The sequence below is a fragment of the Vicia villosa genome, linkage group LG2 (assembly GCF_029867415.1).
Source record: "Vicia villosa cultivar HV-30 ecotype Madison, WI linkage group LG2, Vvil1.0, whole genome shotgun sequence".
Classification (NCBI taxonomy): domain Eukaryota; kingdom Viridiplantae; phylum Streptophyta; class Magnoliopsida; order Fabales; family Fabaceae; genus Vicia; species Vicia villosa.
In genome coordinates, this window is record NC_081181.1 from 229447619 (window position 1) to 229475048 (window position 27430).

A 27430-nucleotide genomic window follows, 5' to 3' on the forward strand; every position below is an offset into this window, starting at 1 on the left:
AGGATCGATGCCACAGAAAAAGCTATTATGAAAGTTGAGAATGAAATGCACTTGTCAAATCCTCTTGAGAAAACTTTGATGGAAGCTCTTGAAGTGCTTACAAAAGATCAAGAGAAAGAAATTGAAGATTGCTTGAGAAATCTTGAGGCATGTGAAGAGATAAATCCTTGTGAAGCTCAAATTGAAGAATGGAAAGATGAGCTTGAGGTTGAAGAACGAAAGGTGGAATTGAAAGTGTTACCGTCTAACTTGAAGTATATGTTTCTTGAGAAAAATGAAAACAAGCCGGTTACCATTAGTAACACCCTTTCTAAGGGTGAAGAAGAAAACTACTTGTGGTCTTAGAAAGAAATCAAGAAGCAATGGGATGGACACTTTCCGATCTCAAAGGAATTAGTCCCTCCTTTTGTATGCATAAGATTTTGATGGAGGATGACTTTAAACCGGTGGCTCAACCACGACGTAGATTGAATCCGGTGATGAAAAAGGTAGTGATAAAGGAAGTAGTGAAAATGTTAGAAGCCGGGATGATTTATCCGATCTCGGATAGTGCATGGGTGAGTCCCGTCCATGTGGTTCCTAAGAAGGGTGGAATGACGGTGATTCGCAATGAAAAAAATGAGCTAATTCCTACTCGAACCGTAACGGGATGGAGGATGTGTATCGATTATCGTAGGCTAAATAAAGCTACGAGAAAAGATCATTTTCCCTTACCGTTTATGGATCAAATGCTCGAGAGATTATCCGGTCAACAATTTTATTGTTTCTTAGACGGGTATTCGGGATACAATCAAATTATAGTCAATCCCGAGGATCATGAGAAGACCGCTTTCACATGCCCTTTCGGTATTTTTGCTTATCGGCGAATGCCTTTCGGGCTGTGTAATGCACCGACAACATTTCAACGGTGTATGCAAGCTATCTTTTCCGACTTGATTGAGAAGTGCATCGAAGTGTTTATGGATGACTTCTCGGTTTTTGGGGCTTCATTTGATCTATGTTTGAAAAATCTTGATACTGTGCTAAGTCGTTGTGTGGAGTCAAATTTGGTCCTAAATTGGGAGAAGTGTAACTTCATGGTTACCGAAGGAATTGTGCTCGGCCACAAGGTTTCTTCAAGAGGCCTTGAGGTGGATAAAGCAAAAATTGAAGTTATAGAGAAGTTGCCTCCTCCATTGAATGTGAAGGGTATCCGAAGTTTTCTAGGACATGCCGGGTTTTATCGAAGATTTATCAAAGATTTCTCCAAAGTTGCAAAGCCATTGAGTAATCTACTCAACAAAGGTACGGAATTTCTTTTCGATGAATCTTGTTTAAATGCTTTCCTAGAGCTTAAAGAAAAGTTGGTCATCGCACCCATAATCGTCGCTCCTAATTGGTCCCTTGATTTTGAACTCATGTGTGATGCGAGTGATTATACGGTGGGTGCCGTGTTAGGACAAAGAAAGAACAAAATTTTTGATGCTATTCACTATGCGAGCAAAGTTTTAAATGAAGCGCAAGTCAATTACGCAACTACCGAAAAAGAGTTGCTCGCTATTGTGTTTGCATTAGAGAAATTTCGTTCTTACTTGATTGGTTCCAAAATTGTGTGTTATACTGACCATGCAGCTATCAAATACTTGCTCACTAAGCCGGACTCAAAACAAAGGCTGATTAGGTGGATTCTCTTGCTTCAAGAGTTTGATCTTGAAGTAAGAGACAAAAAATGGTCTGAAAATGTGGTAGCTGATCATTTATCTCGGTTGGTGAATACCGAGGTAACACAATTTGAAAGTGAGGTCAAAGAGGAATTTCCTGATGAGAAACTGTTTATGGTCCAAGAAGTTAGACCCTGGTTTGCTGACATGGCTAACCATAAAGCTACCGGGTGGATACCGGAAGATCTTACTTGGAACCAAAAACGGAAGTTCTTATCCGATGCTAGTTTTTACGTTTGGGATGAGCTTTATCTTTTCAAATTAAGTAGTGACAATCTCTTAAGGAGATGTGTTACTAGTGAGGAATCTCAAAGTATTTTGTGGCATTGTCATAATTCACCATATGGTGGCCACTACAATGGATTACGTACGGCAACTAAAGCCCTTCAGGCGGGTTTTTGGTGGCCTACATTGTTTAAAGACGCCTATCGTTATGTGTCGAGTTGTGACAGTTGTCAGTGGAGTGGTGGAATTGGTCGACGAGATGAAATGCCCCTACAAATCTTCCTAGAGGTGGAAGTGTTTGATTGTTGGGGAATTGATTTCGTCGGTCCATTTCCATCCTCATTTGCCAATGAATACATTTTGGTCGCTGTGGACTATGTGTCTAAGTGGGTGAAAGCGATTGCTTCACCAAAAGCTGACGGTAAGACCGTAATCAAATTTTTGAAAAAGAATATTTTTTCGCGTTTCGGTACGCCAAGGGTGTTGGTGAGTGATGGCGGATCACATTTTTGCAATGCTCCGCTTGAAAAAGTGTTGAAGCAATATGGAGTTTAGCACAAGGTTGCTACTCCATACCATCCGCAAACCAATGGCCAAGCTGAGGTTTCAAACCGTGAGATTAAAAGGATCCTTGAGAAAACCGTGTCAAGTTCGCGAAAGGATTGGTCTCAAAAGCTTGACGACGCGTTGTGGGCGTATCGTACCGCCTATAAGGCTCCAATTGGTTTAACTCCATTTCAAATGGTTTATGGTAAAACTTGCCATTTACCAGTTGAGATGGAGCACAAAGCTTTTTGGGCGTTGAAGCTTTTAAATTTTGATCCGAACTTGGCCAGTGAAAAAAGGAAAGTTCAAATTCATGAGTTGGATGAATTGAGACTTAATACCTACAATTCTAACAAAATTTACAAGGAAAAGGTCAAATTTTATCATGATAGCAAAATCCGGCAAAAAGATTTCCAAGTTGGTCAAATGGTGCTTCTATTCAATTCCCGTTTGAGACTTTTTCCGGGAAAGTTGAAGTCAAAATGGTCTGGACCGTTTTTGGTCAAGGAAGTGAAGCATTTTGGAGCAATTGTGGTAGAAGACCCGAAATCAAAAGAAATGTGGACTGTTAACGGGCAAAGATTGAAAGTGTACCGTGGGTGCAAGTTTAATAGAGAAACAAGCGTGCTTGCTCTTAGTGATCCTTGATCACTTATAGCCGTCGAGCTGACCGAAGTTAAACAAAGCGCTAGTCGGGAGGCACCCCGACATTGTAAGTATTTACTTCTGTTTTAGTTGTTTTATCTGTTTTAAATCTAGTTTGAATTTAGTGTAAGAGAAGAGGAAGACCTGTAATCTTAGTGCAAAATTTTTGCTGATTCTGGTGTGGAGCGCCCGGCGGAGCATTTGTCTCGTCGGGCGAAGGCGCCTTTTCTGTGACAGATTGTCACGTGCTTGGGCTGCAGCCAAGGGGGGCTAAAAGAGTGAGGCCCACTCTTGCCAACAGTTTCAAAAGGGTTTTTTGTTTCCCCCCCTTCTTGTTGTTGCCCTAGCCGTTTCCTCCTCCAATCCAAGCTCTCATTTCCTCTATTCTTGCTCTTCTCTTCCATCAATTTTAAGCTAAGGTAATTTTTCTTTGTTCTCTTTTCTCTTGTGTTGTTCTTGACTAACAGATTAGAGCCTGCATGTAGTTAGGGTTTTGAAAACCTTTAGTTGAAATAGAGTTGATTAGATGCACATAAGAATTCTAGAGAAAGTAGTAAAATTGGTGTTGAGAGTGGGATGCTTGTTCTGCAGAATTTCTTCTCCTGTTTCGCTCGATTCGCCCGACGGAGCATTCTGGCTCGCCGGGCGAGTCACACCAGACCTGCATTTTTTTTTGGTTCCTACAAGTTGTGGTGTGTTATGTTGCTAACGATTTTGGTGGCTTGTTATGTGTGGTTCCTTCTTTTGTGTACAGATGTTTAGTAGGCAAAGGAAGCGATCCAAGTCTCAAAAAGATGCAACTGCGGCTGGTAGTTCAAATCCTCCGCCAAGAGCTTTTGATGCATCGCGGTTCAGTAGTGCCAGCCACCAGGACCGTATGCCCATGTTGGAAAAGCAAAAGATTTTGGCGGAGAGGAAGTTTGTGATTGACACTGAAGGAAGCTACATGGAAATAGCAAATATTTTCAATGCAAAGAAGTGGGGAAGGTTGCTCACTCCGGTTGATTGCATAAACTATGAGATTGTCCGTGAGTTTTATGCTAATGCACTTCAACCGGAGGGTGAGTTGTGTTCTTATAAGTCTTTTGTTCGTGGTAAGGAGATCGATTTTTCGCGTAATGCGATTAGTGAGCTCCTTGGCCATCCTTGGAATCCGTTTGATCCAAATCTCCAGACTGATGAGTTTTCTGTGGCACGAAGAACTCATCAAGACCAGGAAGTAATTTCTCGTGTGATCCTTAAATCGGGAAAGCAGGTGGAGTTGAACAATAGTCAGAAGCCGATTCGTTACAACAGGATTGATATGACTCCTTTGGCTCAGGCGGTGCTTCTTCTGATTGTGTTTAACATAAGGCCTAGGTTTCATAAGTCTTCTGCACCTCTTGATGTGGCTTTGCTTGTTTATCACATCTTTAAAAACAAGATGGACGACGTTGCTAAAATCATTGCTAATGAGATGAAGATCTTCATCGAGAACACTCGTCGTCCTGGGGTACATTCTAGCACACCTATCATTTTTCCTTGTTTGATTACTTCTTTGTGTCAAAAGCAGGGTGTCCGTTTTCCAAGTGTGGTGAACGAAAGGAAGAGAGATGTGGTTGATGATATTTACATCAACCGCTACTGTAATGCTAAGTTGGCTGCGAAGAAAAAGAAGAAGGATGCTGGTGAGTCCTCTGCTGCAGGTGAGCATGGTGAGACTCTTGATTATGAGGATTGGGATCCAAGGTTAAAAGCATCTTTTAACTATACTTGGGATGCGCTTGAGGCTGGAAAGAGGTCCAGTGAGTTCCTTATGGACTCTATGAGGTAGTTGTATTTGCATCATTCTGCACCTTCTGGTGAGGTCCCTCCTTTTCCTTCTCACGAGGATTTTTCTGCTTATGCAAATTGGCCTGAGTGCAGGCCTTTCTTTTCTGAGGGGGTGGATGATGCTGATGGAGATGGTGATGAGATTGGTGATGACATTCTTGATTAGGAGTTTACTAGTTATTTTGTCTTAGTTTTTTTTTTGTTTTAAGTATTTGATAACTTTTGGATGTTGGTGCTTGGCCATGTTTTGTTGGATAATTTTAGTTAATTTTAGTTGGATTTTCTTAAATATTTTAGTTTGTTTAAATTTTTGGCTTTGTACATATAAGTTTAATCTGATGTTTCTGAGTTTGATTGTTTAAGATTTTGGTTCCGCAAGGAGCAAGAAAAAAAAATTGTGTAGAGTTTGTTTCAACTCTAAAGTTTGGATGGTGATGATAAAATTCTCAAAAGTGTGCAAAGAAGGTATTACTTTAATCGCTTTGTAGAATGATAGCACGTTAATAAAATTAACGCTTTATGCAAATTCGTGTTATGCATCATTTTGTAAATATATGTTCATGTGTGAATCATTAGGACTTAACCATAAATGTGAGTAGCTTCCATTGTTCACCGAAATATTGTGACGTCTAGTAATTGTGTTTAGCTCGTTCGATTCATGCCAAATCTTGTGTTCAATTGAAATTATGGAGCTTAGAAGGGATCAAGGCATTGTTTGTATTATTGAGAAAAACCACCATTCCAAAAAGGCTTCAATTAACCTAATTAGTGTGTGCGCATTTGTAAACCTTTTTGAGCCGAAAGTTTGTGTGAATGAGTCCATTGCATGCCAACAAATTATTAAGATTACCACTTAGTAGTTGTGTTGTTGATCAAGCAAATCTAGTCAATGATGATTCATTATCATATTTTTCTTGTGTAAACACTTTCCCTTGAACCTTTATCTTACTTTGAAAAGCAATTATCGTCTCTTGAGATAGAAAAGTGTGAAGTTGGGGAGAGTGGTTCCTATTTGTGAAGTTGTACAAGAAAGAAAGTGTGGTGGGCAATGCATATTTCAAAGAAATAATTATAAGAATATATGTATATATATGAAGAAAAAAAATATAGAAAAAGAAAAAGAAAAGAAAAGAAAAAGAATAAAGAAAAGATGCATTGTGAGAAAAGGAAGTGAATTGTGAGAAGTTGTGGATTGAGTAAGAATGAATTTATTAGATTGAGAATTGTTTTTCTTGTTTCTTACCAATTTTCGTTTCAATGGCCTTATACAATATCCTTTCCTTTTTAACCTAAGCCAAGCTACAACCGAGAAAAGTCCTTTGTGATCTTTGTTCCATGGTTTTCTTTGTGAAATGTCGGGATGAACGTATGAATTGTTCTGGATGTTAATATAGTTATTAGCGAGAGTGTTTTGTCCATTGTATATATTGTGTATAATCCCTATTTTGTGAGAAATTTAGGTGATTCATACATGAGCATGTTATGGCAAAGATTTGCATTTTGAAGTTTGTGTTTAGGGTTTAATTCGTTATAGTGCTATGTATCTATCTAAGTTATGAAGTTGCCTTGTGCGTGCACTTGTCGAGTTTGAACCATTCAAGTTTTGTTCGGTTGATTTTGTGCTTTGAATCATTTTGGATTAATTTGGAAAATTTTCCTTTGATTGAGGACATTCAAAGATGCAAGTTGGGGAGATTTTGTTGAGTGTCTTTTGTTGTTTCTATTCATATGTTTTTAAGACACTTTTTACCCCTTTTTCTATGTTTTTAGAAGAATAGCTTATGTAAATAAGGGATTTTTGTCATATGTAAATATTTGGTATTTTGATCTATTTTCTAGTGTTTCAGTTATTGGTGATAGCAAAAGTTCAGAAAAATCGGGGAAAAAGTCGAAGAATCGAGGATTTTGGCAACTCTGAAGGTGTCAGTGTTTGCTTGTATTCGCCCGGCGCAAGACTTGGAGGCGAAGCTCCGCCCGGCGAGTGGTAGGCGAGCCAGGGGCGAGGCTGCTCATTTTTTGGCCATCTTTCTGCTCTGGAGCGCCCGGCGGAGCATCTGGCTCGCCGGGCGGATGAAGATATTATTTTGGTTCTTTTTGTTGTACTTTTAATGTCACGTGGCCTGTTTAGTGGGTTTCGCCCGGCGAAGTTGTTCTTCCGCCGGGCGAATGTGTGCAGATGTGCCATCCTATATAGTGCTTGTTAGATATTTTGAGACACATTCCATCTTTTATTTCTCTCTCTTGAACCAAAATCTATCATTTTGAGTGAGAAAACCCTAAAACTTCCATTGTTAACTAAATTCAAGTTTTTATCCATCAATCTTGGAGACTTCCATTTGATGTTCATAAAGCTTGATTGTTTGCTTGTTGCTCAAGTCATCATGGAAATGGGTGGCTAAACCTTATTGGTGTCAAGATTAGAGGTAGATGATTTGCTTTTAGTTTGTATTTCTTTTGATCTTTTGTATGTGAACAAGTGATGATATATATATGGTGAAAAACCTTGTGTTTATTTATTTATGAGATTTGTATTCTATTTGAGAAAATGTTTTCAAGTCTTGACCTAGGTTTTTTTATCTATCAACAAGTAAAGTTTAGAAATAGCTTTGTGAGTTGATATTCACCTATATTAAGCTTTGAATGTTGTCATTTTGATAGTTAGGTTGAGAGATCATTTAAGGATCAAAATGGCAAATCTCACAATATGGTTTAGATATGAAACATATTGAGAGGATTGTGATTATATGTATCATTCGTGAGTTCACATATTTGATCAAGAAAATACCTTAGAAGTAAATTATCAAAAATCTAATCTTGACATTCTTTTACCATCTTTTAAAACCACATACCAAGTTTAACACTTTTTTTTTGCATGAGATCGAAGAGCTACGTACCAAAATCAAAACCAAACCCTATGTTAACTTTAACTTACGACAAAATAAACTATAGAACGGCGGTGATATCGCTTCAATCCCTGTGGAAACGATAAACAAAAAGTACCACAATACTCTTTCAACACTTGCACACACTCAGGTGCCTAAGTTAGTGAACTTCAGAGATGATATATATAAAGTTGTAAAGAAATTTTTGTATGTACCTTATTTGTTGTCTATAACCCTAAGAGTTCTAAGATTTCTTGTCGTTTGGTCTTCATCTAGACTATTAATGTATTTAGGTGGTGAAATATAATTCGTTCCATCATCCCATGATTCTTTTTTCCCTTTTTGCTCGGATTGGATTTTCTCAAGGGCATTGCTTGTCTTGCCTGCTAGGTCATAAAATCTTTTGGAGGATGACAAGTGTTTATCTCTCGACGTTGCCATTCCGACGTCACTTTTGGATCAAGTATTTTTTCTCTTGTGCTCTTATGACTACGTGGACCACCTTCTTCTATTGGGTCATCAATCAGAGCCGAGAAATACTTGCATGGACACGAACCTAAACCCATATATTTAGGAACAACCAATGAAAAGAGAGAGAATCTAAATTTATTTAAATTTTAATTTCGTTTTTAATTGGCATCATGGGGGTGGTTGAGATAAAATAGGAGAGAGATAATTTAATTTTTAATTTTTAATTAATAAAAAAAATGTGATTGGTTGTGTGTAAGTACAGGTATTATGGTTGTGTCTATGTAAGTATTTTTCATCAGAGCCGATATTAGACGAGGTTATTTTTATTGAGCTATCCACTAAAATTTCACTAGGTAAAAACAATTAGATATCAAATTAAATAAGTTATTTGTCTACAATTCTAAAAGACATGAGCGATAACATGTCTCAGCAATCCAGTTAATTTTTATTACAATTTTTTTTAGTAAATTAGACTATAAACTCACTGGATCGAGGCAAACTTGTATGTGATTCAACTTATTATCAATTGTGTTAATATATATGGTGTAAGGAATCTAGTTTAATTAAACTTTACAATTTTATATTTATGAAAATTTGATATTATTCTAGAAGATTAAATATTGATACATTTATACATTAATTAATGAAAGATTAGTAGCTTCTAGATTTCACTTCAAGCGGACATTAACATGACAGATCTACCAAAGTCAAGCCGAAAAGAATTTAGAAAATAACTTATTTATATAAATAAAAAATTAAAACAGCTTGTTTTTTTCTTAAAATATTCTATTGCAAGTCACCTTAAAGAGAATGATAGTTTAATTAAAAAAATATTACGCACACAATAATTTTTTGTCCAATAAGTACTTTTATACTGTTTTAAATACTATGTTTTATTTCATTTTACTTTTTTTCTTTTTCAATCACATCATCAGTAATTATAAATGCTATTACATACCCTATCAATTTTTAAGTATTTAAATGACATTACAAGTTTAATTATCACACATTAAGTTTATCTTTTGAATAATAGATTAAGAGTTACGACAATGCTGGCAGCCACGTATCACACAATTCCTTCTATTGGTTACAAATTTTCTCTATCAATCCATCTGTCATTTTCATATACATCATACTATAAATATATAACATTTTTATAACCCTTTCTTCATAAATAGAACAAAACTCTACCCATTTTCAAACCTTCATTAATGAGTGGAAAACACAAAAAGAGAAAGAAACTTGGAGTTTTTAGGATTCCATAGGTAACAATTATTCTTAGATCTGACTCCCTTTATGATTTCTACATTTTTATCATTTGTGACAATGCATTCTTCTTTAATGAACCTGACATTGAAACATTCATCACACAGTTGGCTGATGCTTATAGATTTGCAGTCAGTCCTTGTACAAGTAAGATATTATTCAGATTAGGAACACTATGACCTCCTGTCTTGCCAACACCTTCGACTTCTCTTATTTCTCCATCACCAAGAGTCACATAACTGGTTCCCTCAAGTTGGATGTCTACTAATACGTTCTTTCTTCCAGTCATATGATTTGAGCAACCACTGTCAAGGTACCAATCTTCCTTGGCAGCCATTCTTAGAGAAGTGTGTGCTACTAGAGCAACATTCTTGGCCCACTGTTGCTTTTTGTTAAGGGTATCATATTTAGGTTTCGCTTGATGAGTTTGGTTTGGATATCCAACTAGTCTGAAAAAGAATGGCTTTATGTGACCAAATCTTCCACAGTGGTGACACCTCCATCTTTGGAATTTCTTCTTTTGTATGGCCCCTTCTTCTATTTCCTTGATGTTGTGACATTGGTGCTGACATCTGGTTAGTCACACAAGTTTCAGGTTTTGATCTCCTGATCCCAGAAGTGAATTTCTCTTTAACCATAAATCCTACCCCAGACATATCTCCTGCTCTTTGTCCAGACTCCAGAATTTCCTCTAGAGTATCAGTTCCATTGTTCAGCATTCTGAAGGATTTGGTCATTTGATCAAGCTTGTAGTTCAATATGCTCACTTCACTACTGAGAGAGTCTATGGTTGCAAGATGTCTATTTTTCTCAGTTTCTAGCTCCTTTATGATTATATCTTGCTTCTCCACTTGTTTGCAGACTTCAGCATTCTTGATACACAGCTTCTTGTATGAGGCAGCAAGTTCATCAAAGGTTAGCTCGTCATCACTGGAATCATCATCAGATGCATAGACACTAGTTAGAACTGTAACATGTTTTGCAGTTTCTTCTTCAGACTCAGAGTCTTCATCAGACCAAGTGACAGACAATCCTTTCTTTTGCTCTTTGAGGTAGGTAGGACATTCAGCTCTAATGTGTCCATATCCTTCACATCCATGACACTGAACTCCTTTTCCTTGATTGGGTTTCTCTTCAGCTTTGAATCTTCTGCTAGGATCATAAGTCTTGCTGATGTCATTGGAAGTGTTCTTGACATTGGGTCTGGACTTCTGATCAACCCTTTTAATAAACCTGTTGAATTGTTTTCCAAGCATGGCTATGGCTTCTGATAAATTTTCATCACTTCCACCATTGCTTTCTCTTGAATTATCTTCTGCGTTGGAAACAAAAGTTATGCTCGTGTTCTTCTTTTCAACAGACTCACAAATACTCATCTCAAAGGTTTGTAGAGAACCAATGAGTTCGTCCAGCTTCATGTTGCTGATGTCCTGGGCTTCTTCTATGGCAGTCACCTTCATATGAAATCTCTTAGGCAGTGATCTGAGGATCTTTCTTACCAGTTTTTCTTCAGACATTTTTTCTCCTAGGGCTCCTGAGTTATTTGCAATCTCAAGGACATTCATGTAAAACTCATAAATGGTTCCATCCTCTTTTTCATCTTGAGATTTTCAAACTTAGTGGTAAGCATTTGAAGTTTAGACATCTTTACCTTGGATGTGCCTTCAATAGATGTTTTGAGAATATCCCAAACTTCTTTAGCTAAATCACAGTGCTGCACAAGTCTGAATATGTTTTTGTCAATTTCATTGAACAAGGCATTTAGTGCCTTGGAATTGCCCAAAGCTAACTCTTCTTCAGTTTTGTTCCATTGTGCTTCAGGAATTAGAATAGCGGTTCCATCTTCCATAACCTTCTCAGGATGTTTCCATCCGTTTTCCACAACTCTCCAGGCCTTGCTGTCCACAGATTATATGACAGCTACCATACGAGGTTTCCAGTAGTCATAGTTAGAGCCATCCAGGATGGGTGGTCTATTCCCAAACACTAACATATCCTTCTCCATAGTATCAGAATTTTATTGTCCCTAGATCTCACCCAGATGTAAACAGGCAGGGTGCCTGTTCTGATACCAATTGAAAATTCTAGTAACTCACGCGCGATGTCGTACTGGATGTTATGACATCCAATATTACACTGAACAAAACGTTAAAACAGAAGTGCATAAAAACAGTAAAGAACACAGAAAATTGTTCACCCAGTTCAGTATATAACAATACCTACTATGGGGGCTACCAAGCCAAGGAGAGAATCCAATATAAGCAGAATTAATTCGCAGTTAAACTTCCCCGTTTACAACTCCTCACTTAAGACCTACCCAATGTAATTACAATCTATTCCTAGACCTGAGTATCTCCACTCACTCCCCCTCAATCACAGCAGTGATTACAAACAAACATTAAACAAATTAGAGAGAAGACACACTTCAAAAACACACCTTGATCTGCTTAAAAGCTTCAATCAAGAGACACACACTCGTGCTTAAAAGCTTCTAGTGACAAAGTACATAAACAGCCTATTCCAATACAATCATCACAAGACAATTGCTTGGAGTACAAGAGACTAAACACACAGCTACAGAACTACGGTTCTTCACAATTAACCAAATTTCTCTCTACGTTCCAAATTAGGATTACAATCTTCTTATATGCAGCTCTTGGGCCTCGGGCTTTTCAAGAATCAAATTAGGGTTAACCAAGTTAACTTAATTTACACGTCATCAGGTTGTTACAGATTGTGCTGTCAACGAAATCTTCTAAACGAAATATTCAGCACACAATAAAAGGTTTCTTAAATTGTAGATTGAGAGAAATCAGGAAACATAATAATAAAACATAACAGCTTTGCTGTCAGACAAGGATGTCATGAAATTGGTCATGACATTCACTAACAAAACCTGTATTAGCTTAACACATATGCAGCCTGCATAACACACTATAAATCATGTCATGACATTGGTCAAGATATTAAACATCCAGGAATGTTTTACCACAAAATGCAGCCAATTTAAAAACACCTACAGCATTGAATTCACAACAGGAGCAACTAACCCCCAAATTATAACCTAAAAAATGTGTTTTTACCCTTTTAAACGTATTTCTGTCAGGACCGCTTCGCCTGGCGACTAAATGGTTCTCCCGGAGACTCAAAACAGCGTCTTTTTCACGCTTCTGGGTCCTTCTTCCTCGCCCGGCGAAGCACACCAGAAGCAGCATGACAACAAACATCAAAATCCAGCACTGTTTTGGCCATAACTTAAAATCTATAACTTCGGTTTGCGCCCGATTCGAAGCGTTGGAAAACTTATTCAATGCTCTATCTAACAATGAATATATATCAATGCTTGAATGCCGGCAAAAATGAGATAAAAACAATTAAACTCAATTATATTTACACGATAACGTAATATATACTATAACGTAAACTATACCGAATATAATCTAAAGTTGAGGTTTATTGATGAAAAACAAATGAACTCAACCAATAAATACTAATCATTCACACTCAAATTTTCAACAATTTAGGTATCTGCAGTCCAATTTTTTAATACAAAAAATATATGTAAGTTAGACTCTTGGATTCATTAGGTTGAGACAGACTTCAAAACGGTATAAATTAACTTTTTAACAATTGAGTTAACATTTTTTGACGCACGGTTTAGTTTAATTAATACTTTACGATTTTAAATATTATGAAATAACGATATTATTCTAGAAGACTAAATACGGAAACATTTATACAATTAATTAATGAAAAATTTCTAGTTTCTGGATTTAACTTCAAGTGGTCATGCATTTCAAAAAAAAAAACTTCAAGTGGTCATTAACATGACTGATATACCAAGTCAAGCTGAACAGAATTTAGAAAATAACTTATTAATATAAATAAAAAATTATATCAAGTTGAGCAGAATTAGGCACCGGTCTGCAAAGCTTCTGAGTTATGCAGGGAGACTGCAGTTGATTAAAAGCATTACCTTTTCCATGGCTAACTATTGGCTCATGTGTTTCCCCTTTCCAAAAGCAGTGATTATGAAAATCGAGTCTATTTGTAGAGGCTTTCTCTGGTCTGGTTCTTATTCTTCGTGCAGGAAAAATCCAGTTGCTTGGGCAGAGGTTTGCAAACCAATCAAAAAAGGTGGGCTCGGTGTGATTGATATGACAGTTTGGAACAATTGTGCCATGCTAAAGCTGTTATGGAATATTTGCAACAAAAGTGACAACCTCTGGGTGAAGTGGATCCATGCTTACTACATAAAACAAAAGAATATTATGGATGTCAAAGTCGCGACGAACAACACTTGGATCATGCGTAAAATTCTGGAACAACGGGAGTTCATTCACCAAATGGATACTAAGTGGAATACCATGGTAAACCAAGGCAAATTCCAAATGCAGCTGGTGTATGGCAGACTAAAAACTGGCAGCATTGTGGAATGGCATAGTCTGATTAAATATAATTGTGCGAAGCCAAGAGCGACTCTGATTTTCTGGCTTGCTTGTCGTAAAAGGTTGGCTACAAAAAGTAGGTTGGCTAGATTGGGCCTGTTGGCTAATAGTGATTGTATTTTCTGCAGTAAGGAGGAAACAATTCAACACCTCTTCTTTGAATGTAATGAGATGAATTAGATTTGGTCTCGTATATTGCAATTGATCCAATGGAAGCATACTCCAAAAGGTTGGGATGAAGAAATTACTTGGCTTATCAATCATGGCAAAGGTAAAGGGTATGTTCTTTTATTTTTGGGTTTAAAAATATAAAACCCCATTTTTTTGTCAAGATTAAGTTTTTGGCTCAATATTAATCCAAACCGATCGATTGTCCAACCTTAACTAAATCTGTTTTACCCATTTTTTAGGATAGATAAGATTTTGACCCATATTCTCTAATGGGTATGTTCTTTTATTTTTGCAAATTATTGCAAACATGAGCATTAAATATAAATTTTTTAGTTTTGGACTTAAAATATACATTGGCTGCATGCTTGTCCTGTCCTGCCTTGTGCTACATTCATTTATTTTCAAAATGAACTATTTTTAATTGTACCATCAACTATATTTGTCTCGCATCACTTTCTTTTTTTTTTGGCGAGGTTTTTCAGGACAGAAATAAATCAAGAAGCATACCCGATTGTCATTCCTACTAAAAACTATGTTTTGTTTTATTATTTTTTATGATATCATCATCATTATAAATAATGTATATTTATATACTATTACATACCCTATCAATTTTTAAATGTTTAATTAACATTACTAGTTTAATTATCATCCATTACGACAATGCTGGCAGCCACGTATCACACCAATTCTTCACTTGGCTAGAAATTTTTTCTATCAACCCATCTGTCATTTTCATATACATCATACTATAAATATATAACATTTTTATAACCTTTTCTTCATAAATATAACAAAACTCTACCCATTTTCAAACCTTCATTAATGAGTGGAAAACACGAAAAGAGAAAGAAAGAAAAAGAGATGAAAATATTTGCAGAAAACACATCAAAAATATTAGAAGCCCATACATAATCAACTCCCTACTTTCAAACTTTTCTTTTTCAAGACAAAGTGTTTTACGTTAGGTACATATTCTTCTCTCAATCCAAAAGAGCAATTCCTTCACATTCAAGTAAGTATATTTACATTTAGTCAAAAAAGTAAGTATATTTACATTATTTGCACTTTGATCCTTCATCTCCTTTCATTTATATTAAAAACCTATCTTATTTCCTTTGAAAAATATTTATTTTGAAGAGTCTGAGTCTGAGTTCGAGTTCGAGTTTGGATCTGGACGAGACGAAAAGATGGATGGGAGTTTAAGTAGAAGCATAAGTAGGAGTTTGAGTAGGTCAAGTTGGAGAATGGAGGGAGTGTTTGCTAGTGGAAGATATTCTAGAAGGACTTCTAATGTTGATGAAGATGAGGAAGCACTTAAATGGGCTGCAATAGAGAGGTTACCTACTTATGATAGGTTGAGAACAAGTATTCTTCAAACATATGCTGAGGAATATCTTGGTGATGAAGATCATCCAAACATAGTGCAACATAAGGAAGTTGATGTTAGGAAGTTGGATGGGAATGAAAGGCAAAAGTTTATTGATAAAATATTTAAGGTTGCTGAAGAAGATAATGAAAAGTATTTGCAGAAATTCAGAGACAGAATTGACAAGTGAGTTTTTGTTTCATACATTATTTTTATTTGTTTTGTTTTATTATTGTTTGATAAGTTTGATATAAATTTCTCAGATATCAAGAATTTAAAAAGTACTAATTGGTTGGTTTCTTGTGATGTAATTTTGATTTTGATTTGTTTAAAAAGTGAAGAGTAATTTCTGCACACATTTGACTTTTGGGCCGGCAAGATAAGTGGCATATCTGATTATGATATTGAATTATAGTATGTTCAAGAATTAACTATTTGGTTTCTTATATTAATTAATTGTCTGCTTTTGTCCTTGTAAACAAAACATCGTATGAAAACAATTTTCAAATAATAAGTAGCAGCCAATAAATCCGAAAGGTTAGTTTAGTAAAAATATTAATTATATATTAATAATGAAAAACAATTTTATAAAATTATATATTATTTCTATTTATCATACACGTTAGTAAAAATTATTATGTTTATTAAATTTAAAATATAAATATATAACCGTATGATACATCGTTACTCCTTTTTGAATAAAATCAATTTTCTTTACAATTTCTTAAATTTATTTTCTTCTATTAATATTTCTTGGCTGTTATACTAAAGGCAGGATGGACGATCCATATGCATTTCCATATAAATGTTTTCTTACTACTCATCCGCAGACTAGACAATTTACACTAGAAATTAGTCCAAAGTTTATTAAATTAAAATGATGAGGGATTAATTTGGTAAAGTTTATTAAATTCAAATGATGAATAGTTGGTATTAATGATTGCAGGGTTGGTATCAAACTCCCAACAGTAGAAGTGAGATTTGAAAATCTGAGTATAGAAGCTGATTCTTATGTTGGAAGCAGAGCTCTACCAACTTTACCAAATGTTACATTGAACATGCTTGAATCATCTCTTCGCATTTTTGGTATTAGTGCTACAAAGACAACAAAACTCAATATTCTTAAAAATGTCTCTGGCATTATTAAACCTTCTAGGTACATTATTTCATCACTAATTTTTGGAACTAACTTAGTAAAATATTCACTATTGAAACTTTTTAATTATAAATTTATTTCTTTGCAGGATGACCCTTTTACTAGGCCCCCCTTCATCAGGGAAAACCACCCTTTTGCTTGCTTTGGCTGGAAAATTAGACCCTGACTTAAGGGTAATTAAGCTCCAACCTAATTTAATCTTATTTTCTTAATTAGTATTTAATTATAACATAAACTTAAACTCATTCTTATATGTGTTGCATAAGAATTAATAAAACTTTGTAGCATAAATTCTTAAAGTTGTAAAGTTGTGTCTGACACATACATATGTTAGATATTAGACAGATGTCAGACATTAGGCACATGTCAACGTAAGAATATAGTGTCATTAATGGTTCATATGTGTTGCTTGGATTGTATGAAACAGGTTGAAGGGGAAATCACTTACAATGGTCACAAGCTTAATGAATTTGTCCCTAGAAAAACTTCAGCTTACATTAGTCAAAATGATGTACATATAGGAGAAATGACTGTAAAAGAAACATTGGATTTCTCAGCTAGATGTCAAGGAATCGGGACACGATATGGTATTTAATTAATCAACAATTAATTTTTTTATAATATTATGTTTAATTTTATATGAATCACATTCTCAGACACACCAACACTGATACATCGACATTAATAATTTTTAAAAAATGTTAGTGCAGATCTATTAACTGAACTTGCTAGAAGGGAAAAAGAAGCAGGCATATTTCCAGAGGCAGAGTTAGATCTTTTCATGAAAGTATGTATTTAACTAATTAATCATGTAATCTTAAAGATTATAATAATAAATAATAAATAATTATTATTATGTAATTTGTAGGCTACTGCCATGGAAGGAACAGAAAGCAGTCTTATTACTGACTATACACTCAAAGTAAGTAACTTTTTTCCTCCAACATTGAAAATAATTTGATCATTATGTTCCAGCATCATTCCCTACTTTTTTATAAGTCCAAACCACGTTCTTAGGAATCTTGACTAAGCTGTCTAATTTATATTATAAAATAAAATATCATATTTTTAATGGGAAAAATAATTTAATTAATTAAACATAATCAAGAGCAAATAGTACAAGTAGTGCCAGCTAGAAAATCTATGAATATGATGTTTATTAAATTAATAGTTTATTAATTTAATTGAGTAAAAGCTAGTTTGACATTAATTATTTTTGGCTGGCATAACATGATTATTATGTTATAAAAAATGAAGTATTTTGTTTGCTTGTGTGAAACAGATATTGGGTCTTGATATATGCAAAGATACTATTGTTGGTGATGAAATGCAAAGAGGTATATCTGGTGGTCAAAAAAAGAGAGTAACCACAGGTAAGAACACTAAATATGTTAGAACTTTTAATTTTTAATTTTACCAGAAAAAAATCATTGAAAAATGAATATATTGTAAGAGAAAACTAAAAGTAAAAACATTTTTTTATATAAAAAATGATATTACTTACATAGATTAAGTGAGATTAATAGATTGCAATAAACCAAGTTCAACCATTCATGACCTACTAATTATTTTGTGAAAACTCACATCAATAATACTAGTCCATACTAGTTTACTTAGTCAAATAGAACTACTATAAATTATATTATAGTAAATGGCAACTTGTTGGAGATTTGAAAACTTGTTCAAACCAACAAGAATAAAATAATAGTAGAAAAAATATAATGACAACCAACATCAATCATACAATAAATCAAAGCATAAGATAAAAGAAAGAGAATAACAAATACATTGATTTTTGTTTACTCATTTTGATTCATATTTATCTTTGAGGAGAGTCGGATCCACTATGAATATATTGTTAGAAGTTAAAAAAAAAATTAAAAAAATTAACTTCTAATGTTCTCTAAGAAATACAATAATGTTGTCATAAGACATAACATTTTTGTTTTAAAATGAATGTCATTTAAAATTTTTGCACGCTAAGAAATACAATAATGTTGTCATAAGACATAACATTTTTATTAAATTAATCATATTAATGTGTTGAAATAGTGTACAAAGTAATAATTCAATGATACAATTGAAAAAATAGTAATCATTGCTACATTGAACAGTGAGAATGACATTTATTTTGAAATAAATTTTTTTTCTAAAACGACACTCATTTTAAAATGGAGAGTATTTAGCTCACAAAACAAGGTTATCCTTCTCTTGCTCTTGTCAATGGTACTCCAAGCGCCTCACGCCATAGCCTATCAGCCTCATATGAGGCAAAACAAAAAATATATTTAGGTAGAAATTCACTTTCTCATTCCTTTTCCATATATAAGCACAATCGTCACACATACTTCTTACACAATCAAATATATGATTTCCTAGAGTTTTGTTTCCGCACGTACAAGAATTTCTTCAAAATACATGCACTAGACTTGTCGGCTACAGAAAAATGTTATTCCATATAAATTATCTCTTCAAGGTCTCTAGGTAAAGAAACGGTCTTTTACATATATTGTTCTAACTCAAGACTGTACTGATTCACAATAGCCATAAGAGTTCTTATGGAACAATATTTTTACCATTGGTGAGAAAATATTGTTGTAATCAATTTCCGTTACTTGAGTAAAACTCTTTGTTATAAGTCTTGCTTTGTACCTTTGCTCAATTTCTAGAATAACTTCCTTCTTTAAGATCCACTTGCCTCAAACTACACTTTGGTTCTTACGTAAATCCACAAATTTTCAAGTATGGTTCATCTTTAATGAATGCATTTACTCATACCTTGTTTTGAACCATTTCTTGTTTTATTTGTACTTAAGTGCCTCGCTAAAATTATTTGGTTTTGAGTCTTGAAAGCCCTCAGCTCCATTTATAGCATAAAAAATAAAGTCGAGATAACTGTATCTTTTCGGTGGTACAATATCGCTATCCACCCTATTGTTAGCCAACTAATAGTTAGAAGTCATTGTAGAATGTCTTTTACTAGGACTAAAAGTCAGATTATGCTTATCCTTATCGTCTCTAGACACGCTAGTGGAAGGCTTCACCTTAAACCAAATATTTTCCATTCTTGTTTTTTACTCTTTATTTTTCAGGTCATTGCACTTTATCTCCGTGAAAGTTTCATCAAATGTAACATCCTTGTTATCATAAATCTTGATTCTTCTCCAAGTTTCATCTCCCATAATTTATAACCCTTCACACTCTCTAGATAACCAACAAAGACATATTTTAAAACTCTAGCATCAAGCATGTTTATTTGATATGTGAAAATGCCAAAACTCTAAAAACCTTTAAATTTGAGTATTTTGTCGTTCTCCCCCTCCATATCTTTATTGGTGTCTTGAAGTCAATTCATGTTGATCAAAAGGTTGATGTACTCATAGCTTCACCAATTAACTTTTAGAAAATCCATCTCCTAATAATGTGCACCTTAAACGCTACAAGATGGTGTTATTCATTAGTTATTGAAGAACATTTTGTTGTGATGTGTGACTTATAATACCATGCCTCTTTATACCATGTTTTATATAACATTCGTTAAACTAATCTAAAATAAACTTCAATGCCATTGTGAGTCCATAAAACCTTAAATTTGGTTCATATTTGATTTTCCACCGGAATATATCATTCATTAAACTTTTAAATTTTTTTTTAAATGTGAATCCACACTCTTCGATAGAAATTATCAATCAAGGTGAGAAAATAGGAATCACCCTATGAATAGTCACTTTTTCAGGACCCCAAAAATTCAAATTAATGTACATAAAAGATTTACTAGAATTATGCATGGTATCCCAAAACTTAATGGTATGTTCTTTTCTAGTATGCATTTATCACAAAATTCTAATTTATTCCTTTTATCACCTTATAAAAAAACCTTGTTTAACTAGCTCAACTAAACCAACCTTAATAATCATAGATAGGCTTTATCATAGATTTTTTTACTAGATAATGATGCATGACCTATAACCATTGAATCATCTAAAATATACAAAACATAAATCATGGATCCCTTGGCAAGAATCAATGCACCTACAAAAATCCTCTGAATGCCATGTTCAATAATACAATAACAGAGTTCATCAAACATTCTTATAGATAATAAATGTGTCATAAGTTCAAATGCCTCAGATTGTATTGAACATTTTTAGACTAATAAAACTCAAATCTTAGACCTTACAAGATTTATCATTTTTAGGTGAACAACTCCACATTCTTTCAACTTTAAGGCTTCAAAGCACTCATTTCTCGGAAACATGTTATAAGAGCATATTAAATCGATGACTCAACTCTTTTCAATTTTCCAACTAGTCATCACTAGATTATTTGCACATTCATAATTCACATCTAACAAACCCACAATGTGAATGAAGCCCTCATCGCCACCCTTTTCTGGACAATCCTTCTTGAACTGGTCGAGCTTGTGACAATTGTGTTGGTGCACAGCGGAACAAGATGAACAAAGATGAAGATGGGAGAGAGAGAGAGAGAGAGAGAGAGAGAGAGAGAGAGAGAGAGAGGGGTTACAACAAACTTGTTGAGAAAGAAACTCTATTCACAAATGGCATTACAATATTACAAAACCTAGCTACAAACTTGTTGAAATAGGCAAAGTAAACTGCCACGTAGGCACAACAAAACTATGCTTAATAGCTAAGCTAGCTAACTAACTAACTAAACTCCAAAAGCTAAACAACACTTCTGGAACAGTCACCTCAGAAGCTTCAGCTTCTGATTAACAATGCTTCTGAATATGAATTACTTCTAACAAACTAAAGCACTTATACTTTTATACTTCTACTTGTAAACACTCTTGACGTGGAATTTGACTTAGATTTACTCTCTTTATGATTTCATCTACTCTAATTTCCTTAAACTTGATTAATTCATTGGTTTTAATAATCGATTGACCTCATATAAAGTGATGACGCATTCCATAAAAAGAGTATCTTTGAAATGCTTAAAAGTTCATTGTGATAAACTCAACAGCAGTAGAGTTTTGTTCTCATCATCAACCTTCACCTCAATATTTTTCAAATCATCAATACTTTTGTTGAAATACGACAATTACTCCACAATGAACTTTGATTCTTCCATCATAAATGATTAAATTTGTTATTTCAAGCACAACTTATGAATTAATGACTTTTATCATATACAATTGTTTGAGTTTCACCCACATTTCTTCTAAGGCTTTCTCCCTATCGACATTCCTCAAATACTTTATATCTTAGAAATAGAATAATAGCACCCTTTAACTTCCATCATCTTAGTCTATAGCTATTATTATATTAACATAGTTTTGATGTATTTATAAAAAAAAATGACATGGATTTGGATTTGATACAGGTGAGATGATAGTTGGACCAACAAAAACACTATTTATGGATGAAATATCCACTGGTCTTGACAGTTCCACAACATACCAAATAGTAAAATGTTTCCAACAAATTGTACACCTCACTGAAGCAACCATATTCATGTCCTTACTTCAACCAGCTCCCGAGACATTCGATCTCTTTGATGACATTGTCTTAATATCTGAGGGTCAGATAGTATATCAAGGCCCGCGTGAACATGTTCTTGAATTCTTCGAATCATGCGGCTTCAAATGTCCTGACAGAAAAGGAACTGCAGATTTCTTGCAAGAGGTTACTTCAAGGAAAGATCAACAACAATATTGGTCAAACAGAAACATACAATACCGTTATGTAACGGTTACTGAATTCGCAAACAGATTCAAGAATTTCCACGTCGGAATGCAGCTTAAGAATGAAATATCGATACCGTTTGATAGATCGACCACGCATAGAGCAGCTCTTGTTTTCAAGAAATATACAGTTCCTACAATTGGACTATTGAAAGCTGGTTGGGACAAAGAATGGCTTTTGATAAAGAGAAACTCTTTTATTTACATATTTAAGACAGTTCAAATATGCATTATGGCTGTTATATCTGGAACTGTTTTTTTGAGAAGTGAAATGCATAGAAGGAATGAGGATGATGCAGCTGTTTATATTGGTGCTATTCTGTTTACTATAGCTATGAACATGTTTAATGGTTTTTCTGAGTGTCCACTCACAATTGCTAGGCTTCCTGTGTTCTATAAACATAGAGACCACCTTTTTCATCCTCCATGGACTTACACTCTTCCCAATTTTGTTCTGAGAATCCCTATTACACTTTTCGAGGCTACTGTTTGGGTTCTTATTACATATAACACCATTGGATTCGCACCTGAAGCCTCAAGGTAACCTCGATTACCGACTATTGTCACTGATATATTGTTTGTTTATTTCTATATGAATCAAAACGACAAGTGCTGAATCTCAATGGATCGTGTCAGTAACGCCACTCTGATACTATTAAAACATTGTAGGTTCTTCAAGCATTTGTTGTTGGTGTTTCTTATTCAACAAATGGCAGCTGGGATGTTTAGGGTAATATCTGGAGTTTGTAGGACAATGATCATAGCCAACACTGGTGGATCACTCATGCTTCTTCTTGTTTTCTTACTTGGAGGTTTCGTTCTTCCGAAACGTGAGTCGCTAATCATTAATCAAACTCTAATTAAGACACTAATCTTGTGTAATTTGTTATGGTCACTAATATGGTTAAGCCTTAATGTGTTAACAGGTGACATTCCAGATTGGTGGGTATGGGGCTATTGGCTTTCTCCATTGTCATATGCTTTCAATGCATTATCGGTTAACGAAATGCTAGCGCCAAGATGGAGTAAACCGGTGAGTACTATCGTATTTAAAAGGACTAAAAACATATTTAATCCAAAATTATAGTTCTGACTCGAAGTTTTCGTGTTTTGCAGTCTTCAGATGGATCAACATCATTGGGTGTAGCCACATTGAATGTCTTTGATGTTTATAATAATAAAAATTGGTACTGGATAGGTGTTGGAGCTCTTATTGGTTTCACTGTTTTATACAATGTTCTGTTCACCCTTTCACTTATGTACCTTAACCGTAAGACCTCGCATTCTCTACAAAATGTTAAGTATGTTACTTAAGTGTCAAGAAAAGCTTTTAATTTGCTTTGTTTTTTGTTTGATTCAATAGCTATTGGAAAGAAACAAGCAATTATATCAAAAGAAGAAGCGAGTGAAATGGAAACCGGAGGAGATTCGAAGGAGGAACCGAGACTTGTAAGACAGGAGTCCAACAAAGGTAAGCAACTTCAACTATAGGCCTTACGGTAAAAGCTTAGTTAGAATTGTACTTTTGTTTTGTCGGGTATGGCACATAGTTTACTGATATGTAGGCAGGTCGCTCGAGCGGAGCGACTATTTAAACACGAGTTGTAGTATGTAAACCTTAAGCTTGAAAAATAGAAAGATATTGCAGCCGCATTGCAGTCGAAGACGTAGGCGCATTAGGCTAATGAAGATTGTTTTTACATTTTCAGGAGAAGTGGCAATGCAGAGAATGGGTAGTAGTAGAGGTAATGCGAGTTCAAAACTCGAGTCAGCCGCTGGAATTGCACCAAAGAGAGGAATGGTTCTTCCTTTTCAACCTCTTGCAATGTCTTTCGATAGTGTTAATTACTTCGTCGACATGCCAGCAGTAAGAACATCATCATCCTCAATCCTCATAGACTTTATTCATACGACTTTACAATATTAATCATCGAATGTAACGTCGAACAGGAAATGAAAGAGCAAGGAGTAACAGATAATAGGCTACAATTGCTTAGAGAAGTAACTGGTGCATTTAGGCCTGGAGTTTTAACTGCTTTAATGGGAGTTAGTGGAGCTGGAAAGACAACTTTGATGGATGTTTTAGCCGGAAGAAAGACGGGTGGTTACATTCAAGGAGATGTTAGAATCTCTGGCTTTCCGAAGAATCAACAAACTTTCGCAAGAATTTCAGGTTACTGTGAACAAACCGATATCCATTCACCTCAAGTTACTGTCAGGGAATCCGTTATTTACTCGGCTTTCCTTCGACTACCTAGAGAAGTAAATAACGACGAAAAAATAGTAAGTACTACGCATTTTATCTTTTTTATGATTTACAAAACTTAAGATTACATCAATGGTGAAGTTAGCTTGCTATGCAAGTAACTGTACCAACTACGTTTAATCTTCATGATTAACACAATCATTTGTGATCTTAGATGTTTTTGTTTTATCTTGCAGAAATTTGTGGATGAAGTAATGAATTTGGTGGAGCTGGATAATCTTAAAGACGCTATAGTCGGGCTTCCGGGCGTTACAGGGTTGTCGACAGAACAGCGAAAAAGGCTAACAATAGCTGTTGAGCTAGTTGCTAATCCTTCAATCATTTTCATGGATGAACCAACTTCAGGTCTCGACGCAAGAGCAGCCGCAATTGTTATGAGGACAGTGAGAAACACTGTCGATACTGGTAGAACAGTCGTCTGCACAATTCACCAGCCTAGTATCGATATCTTTGAATCCTTCGACGAGGTATATCATTAAACGTGTCCTTATGTATAAGTTGTTTTCATAAGCTCTTTCAAACAGTTTCACTAGTAAACATTCCTTTGTGCATCAGTTGCTTTTGTTGAAGAGAGGAGGTCAAGTAATCTACTCAGGACCATTAGGAAGGAATTCACACAAGATTATAGAATACTTCGAGGTTCTAAAAGTTTACAACAATTTTTCGATTATATTCTTCTGATCAATTATTGTATCAAAAGTTAAACATATCATTCTTTGATCTCAGGGAATTCAAGGAGTCCCTAAAATTAAGGATAAGTACAATCCAGCTACATGGATGTTAGAAGTAAGCTCAATAGCAGCTGAAGTTAGGCTTAGAATAGACTTTGCCGAATACTACAAGACATCACCATTGCATCAGTAAGTCCAAAAAAACTACGAAACCCTTCTTTTCAATTCGATTTGCATGCATTTTGATGTCAGGTATCAGTGTCAATATTTTGATGTTCAAATAACACATCTGTAACGAGCAGGAGAAACAAAACTCTCGTAAACGAGTTAAGTACACCTCCTCCCGGAACAAAAGATCTATACTTCACTACTCAATTTTCTCAATCAACTTGGGGACAATTTAAATCTTGTTTATGGAAGCAGTGGTTGACATATTGGCGAAGTCCAGATTACAATCTTGTCAGATTCTTCTTTACCTTGGCTGCATCTCTCATGTTAGGATCAGTGTTTTGGAAAGCCGGCGAGAAAAGGTTTAGATTCGTTTCGTATAAATTATTGAAACATAACTTCATTCTCCAACCATTTAGTTTGATTTCGATATATAAAAAAAGCCGTTATCTTTGTACAGGGATAGTTCAGCTGACTTGAACATGATCATAGGAGCATTATACAGTGCGGTATTTTTCGTTGGTGTCAACAATTGTCAAACTGTTCAACCAGTTGTCGCCGTTGAAAGAACTGTATTCTATAGAGAAAAAGCCGCTGGAATGTACTCGGCTTTACCTTACGCCATCGCTCAGGTCAGAGAAGGACTTCACATCGAAAACTATAATCAAAATTCGGTACATGTTGCTTATTCTCATATTGACATAGTGATACTAATAATGGTTTCATTTTCATGATTTGCAGGTTGTATGTGAAATACCATATGTGTTTGTTGAAACTATATATTTCGCATTCATCGTGTACGCAATGGTTGGCTTTGAATGGAAAGTGGAGAAAGTGTTATGGTTCTTCTTTGTGAGCTTCTTCTCCTTCTTGTACTTCACATATTATGGAATGATGACAGTTTCCATTACACCGAATCATCAAGTAGCATCAATCTTTGGAGCAGCATTTTATGGACTCTTCAATCTCTTTTCTGGTTTCTTTATCCCAAGACCAGTAAGTACTATATTTTTTTTTCTTAAACACATTTAAACTTTCTTGGCTATTTTTGCTGACATGATGATTCCTATACGAAATTTTACATTTCAGAAAATTCCGAAATGGTGGGTTTGGTACTATTGGCTTTGTCCGGTTGCGTGGACAGTGTATGGACTAATTGTGTCGCAGTATGGAGACGTGACAAAAGGCATAACTGTGGCGGGAGAGACCGGAGAAACTCCGATCAATAAGTTTATCGAAGATCATTATGGTTTCAGATCGGATTTCATGGGACCGGTTGCTGCTGTTTTGGTTGCTTTCGCTGTATTTTTTGCCTTTGTATTTGCCTTCTGCATCAAGGCACTCAACTTCCAAACCAGATAAAAATATAAACACAAATTCTTGAATTTTTTGTTAATGAGAGTGCCTTATATATATGTATATGTATATGTATACTACTATATAAATATGTTATTGGGAGGATAAGGTTAGTGCAATCTTTTTTTTATGTTTTACTGTATACATATATTCTCTTTGTAGTTCTAGTATTAGTAACCTTTGTCATTTTTATTTAAACTCTCATTTTTTTGTCATTCTCAACTTCGCTTTTTGTATTTGAATTTCAATTGTTAACAAGATATTATAGCATGGTTCAATTTTAGGATCTATTATAAAGTGGTTCATAATGTTTGCAAGGTTCCGAAGAGTTTTGGGAATGTACTTCTCAAAGCAGGTCTGCCGTCTCAAACAATTTAGAGGTCATATTCCAATTTTAAAACTGGCTAAAAAAAAACGTGGATAATTAAAAAAAAAAAAAAGTAGACAACCCGTACTATAAGTTATTTCCCTGCTCTTTTTTAAACCAATCATCTTAAAAGTAAAGTTTGTTGTTCTTGCATACAACAATTTAATAATAAATTAGATAATTGTATGATGAATTTTTAAA

The 27430-nt window shown here is 34.8% G+C and overlaps 1 protein-coding gene across 1 annotated transcript; it reads left to right on the forward strand.

Annotated features, from left to right (window-relative positions):
• The first annotated feature begins 14963 nt into the window (after positions 1-14963).
• On the forward strand, positions 14964-27004 carry LOC131654169 (ABC transporter G family member 35-like). Its single transcript, XM_058924591.1, has 22 exons — positions 14964-15181; positions 15307-15721; positions 16482-16691; positions 16780-16864; positions 17119-17278; positions 17402-17478; positions 17560-17613; positions 17974-18064; positions 22041-22941; positions 23071-23231; positions 23328-23434; positions 23518-23671; positions 23765-23872; positions 24111-24268; positions 24352-24684; positions 24844-25134; positions 25223-25306; positions 25394-25527; positions 25641-25868; positions 25967-26138; positions 26248-26502; positions 26596-27004. Exons 2-22 carry the CDS (start codon positions 15357-15359, stop codon positions 26866-26868), a joined length of 4401 nt encoding a protein of 1466 aa, XP_058780574.1. The 5' UTR covers positions 14964-15181; positions 15307-15356; the 3' UTR covers positions 26869-27004.
• Positions 27005-27430: the final 426 nt, after the last annotated feature.

Bases quoted from the DNA above. Each gene is read 5' to 3' on its own strand.
- LOC131654169 (XM_058924591.1), top strand. From the start codon at position 15,357: ATGGATGGGAGTTTAAGTAGAAGCATAAGTAGGAGTTTGAGTAGGTCA. The intron at 17,279-17,401 runs GTATTTAATTAA...ATGTTAGTGCAG, and splicing joins AGGAATCGGGACACGATATG to ATCTATTAACTGAACTTGCT. The intron at 25,869-25,966 runs GTTTAGATTCGT...ATCTTTGTACAG, and splicing joins TGGAAAGCCGGCGAGAAAAG to GGATAGTTCAGCTGACTTGA.